At 38.1% G+C, this 17,703-nt stretch overlaps 1 protein-coding gene across 1 annotated transcript in view; it reads left to right on the forward strand.

The window, feature by feature from the left end:
- NEGR1 (neuronal growth regulator 1) overlaps positions 1-17,703 on the forward strand; it is a 973,420-nt gene that overhangs the window by 765,111 nt on the left and 190,606 nt on the right. The window contains exon 6 of the mRNA XM_070467931.1: positions 321-472. Within this exon, the coding sequence (XP_070324032.1) occupies positions 321-472 (152 nt within the window). The remainder of the gene's footprint in view (positions 1-320; positions 473-17,703) is intronic.

The raw sequence follows: 17,703 nt of genomic DNA on the forward strand, positions 1-17,703 counted from the left end.
GTAACAGTTGAGATGACATTGCTGTAATGTGTTTCATTTTCTAAAATGCAAATCAATGTATGAGCAGGACATGTGGGTATCTAAGTCTGGTTTGTTATACAGCACAGATAATCCCACAGGAAGAGTCTGCCACTGTCATACAGTTTCCCTTCCCCGGCATCCACTACTGTAAGGAAAATATAATTACACTATCATCATGCTATATGCTAACAGCAGCATGGGCAAAACTGTCCATGGGTTGCCATGACAACCCCATCTAAGATAAAAATGAAAATGGTATTCACAACGCATATTTACCTAGAGTTTATTTTGTCTTTTAGGCTCTTCAATGGCCAACAAGGAATTATCATTCAAAATTTTAGCACAAGATCCATCCTTACTGTTACCAATGTAACACAGGAGCACTTCGGCAACTATACTTGTGTGGCTGTCAACAAGCTAGGCACAACCAACGCGAGCCTGCCTCTCAACCGTAAGTAACGCAGAATTACCAAAGTGCTCCCAGGGCCTTTTGGCTCCTGTCTAGGAGCTCAGCCTGATGTGACATGTTCCTTACACAGAGGAAATTTGGCCCCCAAATAACCTGGATGTTGGAGAATTTGATAATCCCTATGGAATTACATATGTGCTTAGAAAAATATTTTCGATCTGAGAGAAGGAGAATGTTACATAAATAATAGGATCCCTAAAGATGTCTTCTGACTGATGATGGCTGGTTGATGGAATTTAGTTTTTGTTTTGCTTTGCTTTCAAAAATGTGTTTTATTTAAGCATAGATTAATCTGGATTGAATTTACTCTTGATTGACTTTCTCTAGATATTTTGAAATAGAATTTCACCATGACCAAGGTATAATAGTGAGTAAATGATATAATAGTGAGTAAATGATGATGGACAAAATATTTTATCCATATATGTAATGTTTTTACTCAAAACTGTATTTTGAAAAAGAACTTGAGGTTTTACTTAAATAGGTACTTCAGTTCTAATGTATCTTAGTTCCTAAGGACCAGAAATGAAAAAAAAAAGAAGACCAAACACAAGGATTAGGGGAAAGGAGAGCATTATATTTTAACGTTTTCAATTAGTTTTAGTACTTTTTAGAAGCCGTTTTTTAAGAGTTGTTATAACCATAGAATATTCCTGATTTTGAAGTGGAATTTTACTCAAAATGTTCAAAGAAGACTCCAGAGAATATGCTGTCTTTTTAGTTGTACAGTTATCTAAACCATTTTTATCTTTGATAGTTTATGTTTTCATGGTAGCCTGACATATGTATATGTATGCTGTCATCCTTTGATAGTAAGCTATCTCTGAAAAAGGCAAATATTATGAGTTCATCACAGACATGATTATTTCTATTTTGAAGAAATGAGGAATGGGATATATAATACTCCTACTACTTAAAAATATTAAATAACAAGTTTCATGATTTATGAACTCTGAATTACCAAGATTTAAGAATCTCCATTGTTAAATAAAATATATCAGTTGGTTGTTAATAGAAAATAATAATTTAAGATGATTTGTCCTATATACACTTTTAAAACATCACATCATTTATTATTTCAGTTTAATATTATAAAATATTTCTTAGTACCTCCCACTCTGAAAGAAAAGCATTGCTTGCCACAAAATAGTCAAAGTATAATATACTTGCTTAAGTTTCTTCCATGAAGATTATGTACTTAGTGTAATTATGAATAATAACATTGCAAATATTATAGAGCGGTGTGAATTCCAAGTTAATGTAAATATTGATACTTCTTTTGTAATGTTATTAATATTTTAAATTGTTTAAATATTCAGAAACCTGAAAGAGTAAATGAATTAAACCAAGTAAAGAAAAATTGAAGGCTTAATAACACATTAATTTTTGCTACTTAAATTTCTAAACCACACTCTGATTTTCAAAACTGAAGCATTAATGAATGTAACAAATTGGAAACAAATGTCATTTATTTGTTTGTTTTACTCTGGCAACCTTAGCACAGTCAACAGGATATAATGCACTGCTGAAAAGGCTTCTAAACATGGTATCTTCAGAATGGACTCTGATGATCTTCCTTTGTTGCTGACTTTCTGTGTATAGAAGTGCTAAGGATAACTAGAATAATTTGATTGAAATTCATTAAGAAAGACATAGTATGCAAATTTTGTCTATAATTTTGAACATACCCCTAGAAGTTTGAAGAAATGTCTGTATATTCAAAACTCTTGTGTGACCTCACCTGAAACTCTTATTGCACTAAGAGTTTCTATTTTTTACAATAATTATTTTTGTATGGTTTGTATCTCTCTACCAAATTATGTTTGTTGAGAAGACAGAATCAATATCTGATTAATTCTCCCATATCACTAAGCACAGTTCAGTTAGTTCAGTTGCTCAGTCATATCCGACTCTTTGCCACCCCGTGAATCACAGCACGCCAGGCCTCCCTGTCCATCCCCAACCCCCGGAGTTTACTCAAACTCATGCAGATTGAGTCGGTGATGCCATCGAGCCATCTCATCCTATGTCGTCCCTTTCTCCTCCTGCCCCCAATCCCTCCCAGCATCGGGGACTTTTCCAATGAGTCAACTCTTCGCATGAGGTAGCCAGAGTACTGGAGTTTCAGCTTCAGCATCAGTCCCTCCAATGAACACCCAGGACTGATCTCCTTTAGGATGGACTGGTTGGATCCCCTTGCAGTCCAAGGGACTCTCAAGAGTCTTCTCCAATACCACAGTTCAAGAACATCAATTTTTCGGTGCTCAGCTTTCTTCACAGTCCAACTCTCACATCCATACATGACCACTGGAAAAACCATAGCCTTAACCAGATGGAACTTTGTTGGCAAAGTAATGTCTGCTTTTTAATATGCTGTCTAAGTTGGTCATAACTTTCCTTCCAAGGAGCAAGCATCTCTTAATTTCATGGCTGCAATCACCATCTGCAGTGATATTGGAGCACAAAAAAATAGTCTGACACTGTTTCCACTGTCTCCCCATCTGTTTCCCATGAGGTGATGGGACCACATGCCATGATCTTAGTTTTCTAAATGTTGAGCTTTAAGCCAACTTTTTCACTCTCCTCTTTCACTTTCATCAAGAGGCTCCTTAGTTCCTCTTCACTTTCTGCCATAAGGGTGGTGTCACCTGCATATCTGAGGTTATTGATATTTCTCCTGGCAAGCTTGATTCCAGCTTGTGCCTCATCCAGACCAGCATTTCTCATGATATACTCTGCATATAAGTAAAATAAGCAGGGTGACAATATACAGGCTTGATGTACTCCTTTTCCTATTTGGAACCAGTCTGTTGTTCCATGTCCAGTTCTAACTGTTGCTTCCTGACCTGAATACAGGCTTCTCAAGAGGCAGGTCAGGTGGTCTGGTACACCCATCCCTTTCAGAATTTTCCACAGTTTATTGTGATCCACACAGTCAAAGGCTTTGGCGTAGTCAGTAAAGCAGAAATAGATGTTTTTCTGGAACTCTCTTGCTTTTATGATGATCCAGGAGATATTGGCAATTTGATCTCTGGTTCCTCTGCCTTTTCTAAAACCAGCTTGAACATCTGGAAGTTCATGGTACACGTATTGCTGAAGCCTGGCTTGGAGAATTTTGAGCATTACTTTACTAGCGTGTGAGATGAGTGCAATTGTATGGTAGTTTGAGCATTCTTTGTGATTGCCTTTCTTAGGGATCGGAATGAAAACTGATCTTTTCCAGTCCTGTGGCCACTGCTGAGTTTTCCAAATTTGCTGGCATATTGAGTGCAGCACTTTCACAGCATCATCTTTCAGGATTTGAAATAGCTCAACTGGAATTCCATCACCTCCACTAGCTTTGTTCATAGTGATGCTTTCTAAGGCCCACTTGACTTCACATTCCAGGGTGTCTGGCTCTAGGTGAGTAATCACACCACTGTGATCATCTGGGTCATGAAGATCTTTTTTGTACAGTTCTTCTGTGTATTCTTGCCACCTCTTCTTAATATCTTCTGCTTCTGTTAGGTCCATACCATTTCTGTCCTTTATCAAACCCATCTTTGCCTGAAATGTTCCCTTGATATCTCTAATTTTCTTGAAGAGATCTCTAGTCTTTCCCATTCTGTTGTTTTCTTCTATTTCTTTGCATTGATCGCTGAGGAAGGCTTTCTTATTTCTCCTGGCTATTCTTTGGAACTCTGTATTCAAATGGGAATATCTTTCCTTTTCTCCTTTGCTTTTCACTTCTCTTCTTTTCACAGCTATTTGTAAGCCCTCCTCAGAAAACCATTTTGCCTTTTTACATTTCTTTTCCATGGGGATGGTCTTGATCCCTGTCTCCTGTACGATGTCACAAATCTCCGTCCATATTCATCAGGCTCTCTGTGTATCAGATCTAGTCCCTTAAATCTATTTTTCACTTCCACTGTGTAGTCATAAGGGATTTGATTTAGGTCATACCTGAATGGTCTAGTGGTTTTCCCTACTTTCTTCAATTTAAGTCTGAATTTGGCAATAAGGAGTTCATGATCTGAGCCATAGTCAGCTCCTGGTCTTGTTACTGATGATTGTATAGAGTTTCTCCATCTCTGGCTACAAAGAATATAATCAATCTGATTCTGGTGTTGACCATTTGGTGATGTCCATGTGTAGAGTCTTCTCTTGTGTTGCTGGAAGAGGGTGTTTGCTATGACCAGTGTGTTCTCTTGGCAGAACTCTATCAGCATTGCCCTGCTTCATTCTGTACTCCAAGGCCAAATTTGCCTGTTACTCCAGGTGTTTCTTGACTTCCTACTTTTGCATTCCAGTCCCCTATAATGAAAAGGACATTTTTTGGGGGTGTTAGTTCTAAACGGTCTTGTAGGTCTTCATAGAACCGTTCAACTTCTGCTTCTTCAGTGTTACTAGTTGGGGCATAGGCTTGGATTACCGTGATATTGAATGGTTTGCCTTGGAAACGAACAGAGATCATTCTGTTGTTTTTGAAATTGCATCCAAGTACTGCATTTTGGACTCTTTTGTTGACTATGATGGCTACTCCATTTCTTCTAAGGGATTCCTGCCGACAGTAGTACATATAATGGTCATCTGAGTTAAATTCACCCATTCCAGTCCATTTTAGTTTGCTAATTCCTAGAATGTCGACATCACTCTTGCCATCTCCTGTTTGACCACTTCCAATTTGCCTTGATTCATGGACCTAACATTCCAGGTTCCTATCAATATTGCTCTTTACAGCATCGGACCTTGCTTCTATCACCAGTCACATCCACAACTGGGAATTGTTTTTGCTTTGGCTCCATCCCTTCATTCTTTCTGGAGTTATTTCTCCACTGATCTCCAGTAGCATATTGGGTACATACTGACCTGGGGAGTTCCTCTTTCAGTATCCTATCATTTTGCCTTCTCATATGTCATCCACTGGAGAAGGGAATGGCAAACCACTTCAGTATTCTTGCTTTGAGAACCCCATGAACAGTATCACTAAGCACAGTGTCTAATATTTCATAGACAATATTAAACTATGTCTGATACTCATATAGACAACTTATTAGTGAATTAAACAGTGATTGAATAGACAATTAATAAATGAATGGACTGAGATTTAGCTGTATAATGTGTATTATAATCTCCAGCTATATAAAGGAATATTACAGTGATGGTAATACTTATTGTGAGCTTACTGTAAATCAGACAATATCTTTAAATGAATTTGTTCCAATATCTTTATATGAATTTGTTCTTTTAATTCTCACACTACCAAAAAGGTAAATTCTAAAATTCTCTTCTTACAGATGAATAAATTAAAATGAGGGGATATTAAAAGCTTGGTCAAAGTCAAATGGCTAATAAGTGACAAAGCAGAAACCTGATCAACAGTCTGGTTTCAGAGTCCCAGGTTTTAACTTCTATGTTTCACTGTCTCTCATTGTGATATACATAAAACCAGTATGGAGATAAATTGTATCATTTGCAACATATTGTTGAAAGATAAACCTCTACATGTAACATGTTTGCCTTTCTTAGCTTTTTTTTTTTTTAACAAATTGTAGTAATTTAGGGTGCTATTTTTGAATATATACAAACTATTTTTAACAAATGGTTAGAAGTGGTCAATATACACCAGATTTAAAATTTAAGTTTATGAAAGATGAATGAAGTTAATGTTTGGCAGAAATGTTTTTAAAAATAAGACTCAGAGACATTTGAACACACATTTTTACGGGATTTTAAAACTCCTTGGAATGGTACAGTTCTCCAACACAGACACTATGAATCTTCAAACTATGTAGACAAAGACAGCTTTTTTAAAGTTCATGTGAAGCTGGTTGTTCCTTGATAATAATTCCTGTCGTAGCTTCACAAGGTCAGTGGATGGAAGAGCCTTCAACCTCTAAACTGATCCAAGATAAGTGGTTGGTCCTAAGCTGATCTAATATTGGGCCCATGACCTGTTAATTTTTTTTTTAAATCTGTTATTGAATATCAGCCCTTCTTATAGTCAAGGGAGTGTATAAAACCAAAGTGCTCATCTTCCAATCTAGGAGAAAGGAATTAGACTCCAAAGAACCTGCCATTTGTGTAAAAATGATATATGGAACAAGCCATGAATAGAGAAATTCATATTATTATGATTTGTATCCATGAATATTAATATGCTCAAAGAGAGTTAATAAAAATGTGAGTTTCCCTTCATAGTGCTTATGCATAGCAAACACTATATTGAGTCACTGAGAATCAGGTCCCTATCCAAAACTATTTAGAATAAATCCTGATTCTATTAAAATCTACTTCTTATGTGTAATAACCTACATTTTCCAGGTCATCAAGAAGGAAAAGTCAACATAACTAAGACCACCAAAAAGGAATGTAGCCTTAGAGTCTTGCTATAACTAAGACCACCAAAAAGGAATGTAGCACTTTTTTGTGTGTAAATGTTTGTGTGTCTATGTTTCACACATAATAGGAGTCAAGCAGGTCATAATTTGAACCACAGTTTCATCACATATAGTTATATGATCTTGAGTAAATACCAAAGTGAAAGTGAAGTGAAAGCGGTTGCTTAGTCGTGTCCGACTCTTTGAGACCCCATGGACTGTAACCTATCAGGCTCCTCCAACCATGGGATTTTCCAGCGAAGAATGCTGGAGTGGGTTGCCATTTCCTTCTCCAGGGGATCTTCCTGACTCAGGGATCAAACACGGGTCTCCTGCATTGCAGGCAGACACTTTACCATCTAAGCCACCAGGGAAGCCCTGAGTAAATGCCAAAGCTTCAGTTAATTCATTTGTAAAGTTAGGGCAATAATAGCTCCCACTTCATTGTTGTTGTTCAGTCACCAAGTCATGTCCACTCCTTATGACCCCAAGGACTGCAGCATGCCATCTGTTCCTCTGTTCCTCACCATCTCCCAGAGTTTGCCCAAGTTCACATCCACTGAATCAGTGATGCCATCCAATCATCTTATCCTCTGTTGCCCTCTTCTCCTTCTGCCTTCAATCTTCCCCAGCATCAGGGTATTTTCCAATGAGTTGACTCTGCATGAGGTGGCCAAAGTACTGGAACTTCAGCTTTGGCATCACTCCTTCCAATGAGTATTCAGGGTTGATTTCCTTTAGGATTGACTGGTTTGATCTCCTTGCTGTCCAAGGACTCTCAAGAGTCTTCTCCAGCACCACAGTTCAAAAGCATCAATTCTTTGGCACTTAGCCTTCTTTATGGTCCAACTCTCACATCTGTGCATGACTCCGAGACAACTCCCACTTCAGGATAAAAATAAAATGGGATGATACATGTAATATATGTTAGCCCTTGTTATTATATCACACCCCCCAAGAACACTCAGTTCAATTGCTTTCAAAAACTATATATATAGATGGCTGAGCTTATTTGATGACTGATTGACCAGTACTTTACTGAGGGGTTAGGTAGTAAGTTGTCATTGGCAATCAAGGGAGAAGGCACACAAATTTGATATAATGTCTCAACTCTGGCTATAACTTAACTTCATCCCTTGCTCAGTATGTGAACCAGACTTTGTAGGACTAATTCTAGATTAAATATGATGTTTGCAGCATAGAAGTTCGGACATCTAGATTTAAAGCATAAAGACAGAAGTAAAGCAATTGTTCTATTATGAGACTCTGACATTTTTTCAGTAGCAATAGTCATCCATCAAATATATAGACTTCCCACAATATATGAAGCACTGTGCTAGATGTTAGAAAGAAAAGTATTCATAGAATGCGAACTTCATCCTCAGAGAGTCCTGAGATGAATAAGAGGAGAGGTACAGAAGCAGCTAACTAGTGCAGTAGACTCGACAGTAGAGCACAAGGGCAGAGAAGAGGCTCTTAATCTGTTTTGAGGACCATGAAAGGACTGTCATCTAGAGTAGGTAATATCGCTGTATGAATTACAACTAAGTTACAACTTCAAAATGTTATTTTATCCACCACTGTCATATTTTCAGAGGCAGAACTTTGTAGAGTTCATTCAACAACAATCATGAGCACAATGTGCAGTGTCACAAATGAAAGAAGGAGACACTCAGTCTTAATGACTCAGGGCAATTTATAGAGAAAACCCTTGAGACAAGGATGTGATTGGCTTGAGCCTGGGTGTGAGAATGGGAGGGAGAAAACTACCCCTGTATGGAACAGCTCAGGTAAAGGCATAGCAGCGTGAAACAATCTGATACATCTGAAGAAACAGTAGTAGTTTACTATGGTTAGAGTAAAAGGAAAAAGAGAGCGTTGAGAGATGAGGCTGGACAAGGTGGTAGACTTAGGACAGAAAGGGCCTGAAGGTGCGTTTGGACTTTATCCTTCTAGTTTTGGAGAGCCATTGAATTACTGTATTAAAGGATGGACATAAACATTTAATTTCTGAAATACTTTCTTAGACAATGTGGAGGGCTAAACCTAAGTATTAGACTTATACAAGAAGATAATTGCACAAAAAGAGTTACAGGGATGACAGAGATAATTAGGACAGAGGAGTTAATGACCAAACCTGAAGGCAATAGGAATGGAATTGTGAAAATCTAGATAACTCCCTAAGTTTACTGTGGGTATCATTAACCAGGCTAGAATGTAAGAGGAGGATTAACCCTTTTATATTGGGGGAGAAGGTGAATATTGAAAGAGAGAAATGTGTTTAATTTTAGACATAGTCAGTTGGAGGCAATGTCCAGTGGGTAGCTGTACTTAAGTCTAGAATAGAGACATGATTTGGAAGTACCAGCCTGGACATGGTAGTTTCCAGTATGGGAGTAAATAAAATTTCACATAAAGGCCACATAGAGTGAAAAGATGAGTAAAAGCACGTGCAATAAACTACTGTTTCTATAGGCTAGGCTCTGAAAGGAAGAACACAGATTTTCAGATTTTCTCTGGCCCACTGTAGCTGATGATCTCTCTGCCTTAATGCCTCAGCAGCTGGCCTGTTGTGAGATTTTATTCTGATCAATAGGCCCAGCAGTCCGGTGTATATCAACAACTCCCCGACCTGCAAATATTCAGCAACCCAGTCTTTGGTGAATGATACTCAACAAGCTTCTTGCTTTTTTTCAAGCTTCCCTCATTCTATTTTCTTGGCCTCTTTTCTCACATCTTTCTTTGGTCCCCAAGAAGCAATGAACAGCTTTGATTTAATATGAAGTCAACTTAAATTCTTTAGCTTACCGTGGCCTATAGGCTCTAGACTGTAGTTGTAAGAGGAGCTGTAATTTTAAGCTGAGATGTCAGTAATTTCATCAGTAGAATTACTTCAGGTGGAGAGTAAATATTTCCTCAAGTAAGAGGAAAGTAAAATTTATAGTGAAAAAACTATAGGAGAGCTAGTATACAATGAATCCCTCATTCTCTAGATTACCTGTCCAGAAGTTTCTGAAATATGCCTGCATTATAAAAAGTCTTTGTGAGAGAGAGGTAGGGAAAGAGACAGAAAGAGTGTGAGAGTGAAAAAGAGAATATTCTGCAGATCACTGTAGATCAGCCTCAGGGAACAGTGTTTCAACAAACTTAATGATGGATGACAGCATGTCAACTATTCACAGCAAAATTCCTTATTAAGTAAAAAGTTGGGGATTCAGAATTATGGGGATTTTATTATTACTTTTAATTGTGTGTGTGTGTGTGTGTATGTTTTGCTCACTGAACATGAACAACTAAAGGAGATGCTTCCTCTAGGTCTGCTCCTTAAAGAATATGAACACGATGGTCCCATCCTGCCATCTATGGGTCTAATTTATCAAATGTACATTATCATTGGATTAGTAATCTTGTAACCAATAAAAGTCATTTTCATAAGTAGAACATGTATATACTTTGTTTCCTGCTTTGATTATAGGACATGTATTAAAAGACTCACAATCTAAAGGGAAATAAGGAAAGATAGTTAAGAAGGAAGACATCTATATAAGCAATGTGCTTCATATTTACATCAGTTCAGTTGCTCAGTCATGTCTGACTCTTTGCAACCCCATGAACCACAGCACGCCAGGCCTCCCTATCCATCACCACCTGCTGGAGTCTACCCAAACCCATGTCCATTGAGTCAGTGATGCCAACCAACCATCTCATCCTCTGTTGTCCCCTTCTCCTCCTGCCCTCAATCTTTCCCAGCATCATGATCTTTTCAAATGAGTCAGCTCTTCGCATCAGGTGGCCAAAGTATTAGAGTTTCAGCTTCAGCATCAGTCCTTCCAGTGAATATTCAGTATTGATTTCCTTTAGGATGGACTGGTTTGATCTCCTTGCAGTCCAAGGGACTCTCAAGAGTCTTCTCCAACACCACAGTTCAAAAGCATCAATTCTTTGGCATTTGGCTTTCTTTATAGTCCAACATTTACATAGCTTTGGTTTAATAGTCTTCACATGAGACCTGATATGTGAAAATGTTTGGAACAACTCAACCTTTAATATTAACAAAATCTTCTCTTACAGTCTCAGATAAAAATAAATTTTGTTACAACGTATGATTGCCAAACCACTTTTTACTATGTTTCTTAAAGTGTGGTGTCAAATATTTTGCAGAATATAGGTTCTAATGTTGCTATAGAGACCTCTCCTTCCTTAATTGTATGCATGTGTGGGAGAGGGGAGGGCCGTGGATGCACGCATGTACATGTACATGCATTTATTCAGATAACAAAGTTATTGCCTCTGAAATATTACACATCAGATATTCAAAGGAGTCACCCAAACTGTCTTTCCCTCTCTTAGCAACCCTGTGGAGACAATAACCAAGTCCAATTTTAAATACTTTTACAATCAAGTACTTTTTAACTTTCTGAAAAATCTCTCATTTTAGAGACCATTACTTCCAAGTCTATTTAATTTGATGATACCTCCTCTTTGAAATAATAAAAAAAGTCAGTAACTGTTATCCAAAGGGAAAATGGGAGAGACTATTGGAGAAAGTAAGAATGTGTGTAGCATAAGAGGTTTTCCCTGTTTAGATCTGACTGATGTAGGCAAACTTTATTTTTTGACTGATTTGTTGAATATGGAACCAGCTGTGCCCTTGTAAGTAATATTTCAGCTCTCTGCTTGCTTCAAATGTCCCCACATGCCACTAAGAAACTGTATGAGCTGTTACTTGTGCCTGTTATAATGAACCTTGGTTCCATGTGAACGGTAAACCCACAAATCTGAATGATTCATATTTTATATTGAAATTGATCTCCCCTCCTGAAACATAAAAGAGATAGGGTTTTCATTTTGGTTGAAAGAGGCAGTAATAAATTTAGACTTCGTGGTTATTAAAGATAACATGCTATGTGAGTCAACTTGCTTTATCCTCACAGCTTTATGATGTTAATAGCAACCCTTTCCTGGATGCTCTAGTAATAAGTATTTGACAAAAAATTAGGCTTGAGGATATAGATAGATTCTGATATAGCTAAATTGGCCTATTAGATGAAACTCAACCAAGGTGAAATATACATGCAATCATAATCATCATACAAGTAGTGGATATATACAAATTCAACGAAACAGAGTATGAGTGAAGCCAGAGGAATTTATGCTCCCTGATCTTATACCTTTCAGTTCAATTCAGTCGCTCAGTCATGTCTGACTCTTTGCAACCCCATGGACTGCAGCACACCAGGCTTCCCTGTCCATCACCGACTCCTGGAGCTTACTCAAATATATGTCTATGGAGTTGGTGATGCCATCCAACCATTTCATCCTCTGTCATCCCCTTCTCCTCCCACCTTCACTCTTTCCCATCATTAGAGTCTTTTCAAAATGAGTCAGTTCTTCGCATCGGGTGGCCAAAGTATTGGAGTTTCACTTTTAGCATCAGCCCTTCCAAAGAATATTCAGGACTGATTTCCTTTAGGATTGACAGATTGGATCTCCTTGCAGTCCAAGGGACTCTCAAGAGTTTTCTCCAACACCACAGTTCAAAAGCATCAATCTTCAGCACTCAGCGTTCTTTATAGTCCAACTCACATCTCTACATGACTACTGGAAAAACCATAGCTTTGACTAGATGGACTTTTGTTGGCAAAATAATGTCTCTGCTTTTTAATATGCTGTCTAGGTTGGTCATAGCTTTTCTTCCAAGGAGTAAGCGTCTTTTAATTGCATGTCTGCAGTCACCACCTGCAGTGATTTTGGAGCCTAAAAAGATAAAATCTGTCACTGTTTCCATTGTTTCCCCATCTCTTTGCCATGAGGTGATGGGACTGGATGCCATGATTTCATTTTCTGAATGTTGAGTTTTAAGCCAACTTTTTCACTCTCCTCTTTCACTTTCATCAAGAGGCTCTTTAGTTCTTCTTCACTTTCTGCCATAAGGGTGGTGTCATTTGCATATCTGAGATTATTGAGATTTCTCCCAGCAATCTTGATTCCAGCTTGTACTTCATCCAGCCTGGCATTTCAATTATGTACCCTCCATATAAGTTAAATAAGCAGAGTGACAATATATAGCCTTGACGTACACCTTTCCCAATTTGGAACCAGTCTGTTCTTCCATGTCCAGTTCTAACTGCTGCTTATTGACCTGCATACAGATTCCTCAGGAGGCAGGTCAGGTGGTCTGGTATTCCCACCTCTTTAAGAAGCTTCCACAGTTTGTTGTGATCTACACAGTAAAAGGCTTTGGCATAGTCAATAAAGCAGGTGCAGAAGTTTTTCTGGAACTCTTTTGCTTTTTTGATGATCCAGTGGACCTTGGCAGTTTGATCTCTTTTTCCTCCGCCTTTTCTAAATCTAGGTTGAGCATCTGGAAGTTCCCGGTTCACATACTGTTGAAGCCTGGCTTGGAGAATTTTGAGCATTACTTTGCTAACGTGTGAGATGATTGTGATTATGCGATAGTTGGAGCATTCTTTGGCATTGCTTTTCTTTTGGATTAGAATGAAAACTAACCTTTTCCAGTTCTGTGGCTACTGCTGAGTTTTCCAAATTTGTTGACATATTAAGTGCAGCACTTTCATAGCATCATCTTTTAAGATTTGAAATAGCTCAACTGGAATTCCATCACCTCCACTAGCTTTGTTCGTAGTGATGCTTCATAAGGCCCACTTGACTTCACATTCCATGATGTCTGGCTCTCGGTGAGTGATCACACCATCGTGATTTTCTGGGTTGTGAAGATCTTTTTGCATAGTTCTGTGTAGTTTTGCCACCTCTTCTTAATATCTTCTGCTTCTGTTAGGTCCATACCATTTCTGTTCTTTATTGTGCCCGTCTTTGCATGATATGTTCCCTTGGTATCTCTCATATTCTTGAAGAGATCTCTAGTCATTCCCATTCTGTTGTCTTCCTCTTATTTCTTTGCACTGATCACTGAGGAAGGCTTTCTTATCTTATACCTGTATCCTGTGTATTCTCAAGAAGCTTAGACACAAAATGGACATTGATCGCCACACTTGAACGATGGTATCCTACACTGTGAAGGCTTATAGGACATTTGATCCTGTACAGAACATCCACAAAACTGTCAGTCAACAGTAAAAGTTCCTTGACCTTTGGCCTGTTCAAAATATCCTTGAGCATATTTGAGAATGCCAGATGATTTTGGAGAGTGCTAAATATCAAAGACCTTTGGGCATGCACCAATGTATCATGGACAGTTTGGACAAAGTGAAATGTATATTAACTAACTGAAGTAGTTACAGCAACCATTGGATGCTGTGGTGAGCCAGTTCCTCCAATTGCTTGTGCTGTTGAAAGGTTGTTGCTGAACCCACGAAAAGACGCTGGGATTCTTGGCCTCCAGAGAAGAAGAATTCAATCTGGGGCCAGAGACAAGGCTTGACTGACTGCTCAGAGCTTTTGTGTGATAAAGTTTTATTAAAGTATAAAAGAGATACAGAAAGCTTCTGACATAAGCATCAGAAGGGGTAGAAAGAGTACCCCCTTGCTAGTGTTAGCAATGGAGTTTTATACTCTCCAATGAATCCAAAGAATGTCTGGAGGTTGTAAAGACCCCACCAGACCTACTCCCATAATTTACATTTTAAGATAACAGGATTAGCCAGAAGGTTTAATCCAGAGACTGTCCTCAGGCAGGATACCTTATTGTTATATAATCCTTGTAAAGACCAGACTTACTCCCATAATTTACATTTTAAAATAACAGGATTAGCCAGAAGGTTTAACCCAGAGACTGTCCTCAGGCAGGATACATCATTGTTTTATAATCCTAAGGAATGTAGAAAGAAAAAAAGTAAAGTTTGTCCTTTCTTCCTCCTTGAGTATTCCAGACCTCTCTCCTTGGGGACCCCTAGACTTCTTATCAACCTACCTAGGAAATGACTCACTGTGCTGTGCTTAGTCACTCAGTCATGTCTGACTCTTTGTGACCCCATAGACTGTAGCCCAGCAGGCTCCTCTGTCCATGGAAATTCTCCAGGTAAGAATATTGGAGTGGGCTGACATGCCCTCCTTCAGGGGATCTTCTCTACCCAGGGATCGAACCCAGGTCTCCCACATTGTAGGCAGATTCTTTACCATTTGAGCCACCAGGGAAGCCCAAGAATACTGGAGTGTGTAGCCTATCCCTTCCCCAGGGGATCTTCCAAACCCAGGAATCGAACCAGGGTCTCCTGCATTGCAGGTGGATTCTTTACCACTGAGCTATCAGGGAAACCCCAAACTGCTGCTAATGAGAACCAAATACAGATGCTAACAGAGCTGAGGTTATTAGCTAGTCAACTTTTCAAACTTTTTAAAGCAATGGACTCTTTCCTTTCCCAAACTAAAACCTTATGCAAACGATTAATATATGTGTATGCTTAATTGCTCAGTTGTGCCTGGCTATTTGTGACCGCTTCGACTGCAGTCTGCCAGGCTCCTCTGTCCACGGGGATTCTTCAGGCAGGAATACTGGAGTGTAATATATTACAGAGACAAAATTGGAATTCATTTAGTTGATTTGGAGATAAATCTGAAAAATCTTTCCAAAATCTTTTTCTTTTCTTTCATATTACACTTCTCAGTAACCCAGAGGCCTGTCCAAAAAGGTGTAGAAATTAAGAAAATTAGGTTTGAAAACTTCCGGTCTACTTAGTCCTTTTACTTCGTATGTGAGTGAACTGGGCCCCAAAGAAGGTGGCTGAGAACCCAAAGTCGTATGTTGTCACAGGAGGTCTACAACTTACTTTTTTCTACTCTTGTGCTCATGTTCTTTCCACTCACTAGGCCATCTACCAAAAACTTTGGAATCAAACAGATCTAAGTTGAAACCAGAATCCTCCATGCAGGATGTTGGACCGTTCTCTCAAACTCTGTCTTTAAACCTCAGTTGTCTCACCTATAAAATAGGGAAAATGACTTTTTCTTATAGGGTTATTGGGATGATTTATTGAGATAGGATATGTAAAATGGTGTATACAGAACCTAATCCAGAGCCAGTGGTCATTAAATGCTAATTTGCTTTTCTTTCCTCTCGGTTATATATAATACAAACATTGAAAAGTAAACCTATAGAAGTTTGGATCTATATAACCTCAATAACTCTGTAACTTGATCTCACTGGATATCTAAGCACTTCACTAGTTTTTTTTTTATTATTAATTTATTAATGTGCTATGTATATTGCTATGATAGCATCTTTTTTATTAGAATTATTAATTAAATCAGCCATGCATATAAGTGTTCATTTGTAATGATATAAAAAAAAAGTGATCAGGTTGATAGAGAGGGTTGTACAAAATTACTCTACCGATTTGTTCCTCTCAGGTTAAGAGGCAGTTTGACAGCTGCCTCCTCAAGCTACTGAAATATCATATACTTCCCTATGGCTGACAAAGGGTCAGTAAACACCAAAATGTGAAGGGAGCTTTGGTATTTGCTGTCAGTGATCAGCCTTGAAATGTAGCAGGCTTGTGGAAATTAGGTACCAAAAAGATCAAAAAGTGTTTCAAATGTAACCACAAATTTTTATTAGGAGCTCTAGCCTAAGAGGCAGAGAATTTAGGGTCTGGCCCTTACTTGGACGGGTTCTTAGGCAAAACACTTAATTCTCTGGCCTCAGCTTCATCATTTAAAGATGGGGAAATAGAATATCTGATCTCTAAATTCTCTTTCATCTGTAATGCTTTAAGATTCTAAGAAATCTATATGTTTTTAAAAAGAAGTATTTATGGATTGTTGTTAAAAACAGTTGTGCTTACTTCTTGAAGTAGAAATACAGTATTTTTCCCTTCTCTACAATTTTTTGTCATTGAATTTGAAATTATTTTTTATTGACAGAAAAAAATTGTACTTTAATGTGCTTTGCTCTTTGGTGAGTTTCCATAAAGTTTAGCTAATGGCACTGCTGGTCTAATTATTTTGTCATCTGTACAAAGAATTTCACTCTCCAGGGAAATTTCCTTTATGTTCACAGTTTCAATTCTGTTGGCCAATAACCTGTGAAAAGGCATGAGACTAGACCTCCTTGCTTGCTATTTTATTTCACAAAGCTCTAACCCTATAACAACTTAGGTCAAAATGTGACCCTGTGTATATATGGGAGTTGTCGCTATTAAGACTTTGTAAAAATGAGAACATGCCAACATTTCCAGCCTAAAGAAAATATATTAGCAGCCCCACCTTCAGTAAAGCCTTTGCTAGTCTTTCTCTGACAGAGGTCCTGTGAGAGATTTCCTCTCCTATTATTTCTAAGAAGTGTCTTAGAGAATATTTTCCAAGCATGCCTTGTTTTCCCTGAAGCTGTGACTAGATTTGAAGGCTGATCTAATGGTTTGAGCACATGAAGTGGTACCGGTCTGAGCTGCTCTCCCACCTCCACTTCTGGCCTGTGATTTCTCTATCTGAAAACTGTAAATGGGGCCCCAAATATAAGATCCAGGGATAGGTGTGAAGAAAATGGTAATTATGAGGTACCTAGTGCTATTATTATGAAACTTATCATTTCTCCTCAGGCAATGTGAAGCATAATTAATAGAGTCACCAAAAAGAAAAGGAAAGTGAAATTAGCTTTTTTTTGGTTTTGTTTTGATGCTCCAGATAAAGGAAAAAAAGAGAAGAATTAATTGTGCAAGCAATGATATTTCAATGGGCCACCCTTTCTCTAAAGAACTATAAATTCTGTTTTAATAGCCATAAAACTGCCAAAGAAGGGACTGGAAATCACATGTCCTCATTGAATGTGTCTATTCAGCATAGGCTAGATTTCCTTCCTTATAAATATTATTCAATTGGGATTTCTCTCCCAAGACACAAATTAAGTATCTGCCCAGTATATATTTAAGTAAGATTTGA

This window comes from Odocoileus virginianus, chromosome 5 (genome assembly GCF_023699985.2).
Source record: "Odocoileus virginianus isolate 20LAN1187 ecotype Illinois chromosome 5, Ovbor_1.2, whole genome shotgun sequence".
Classification (NCBI taxonomy): Eukaryota; Metazoa; Chordata; class Mammalia; order Artiodactyla; family Cervidae; genus Odocoileus; species Odocoileus virginianus.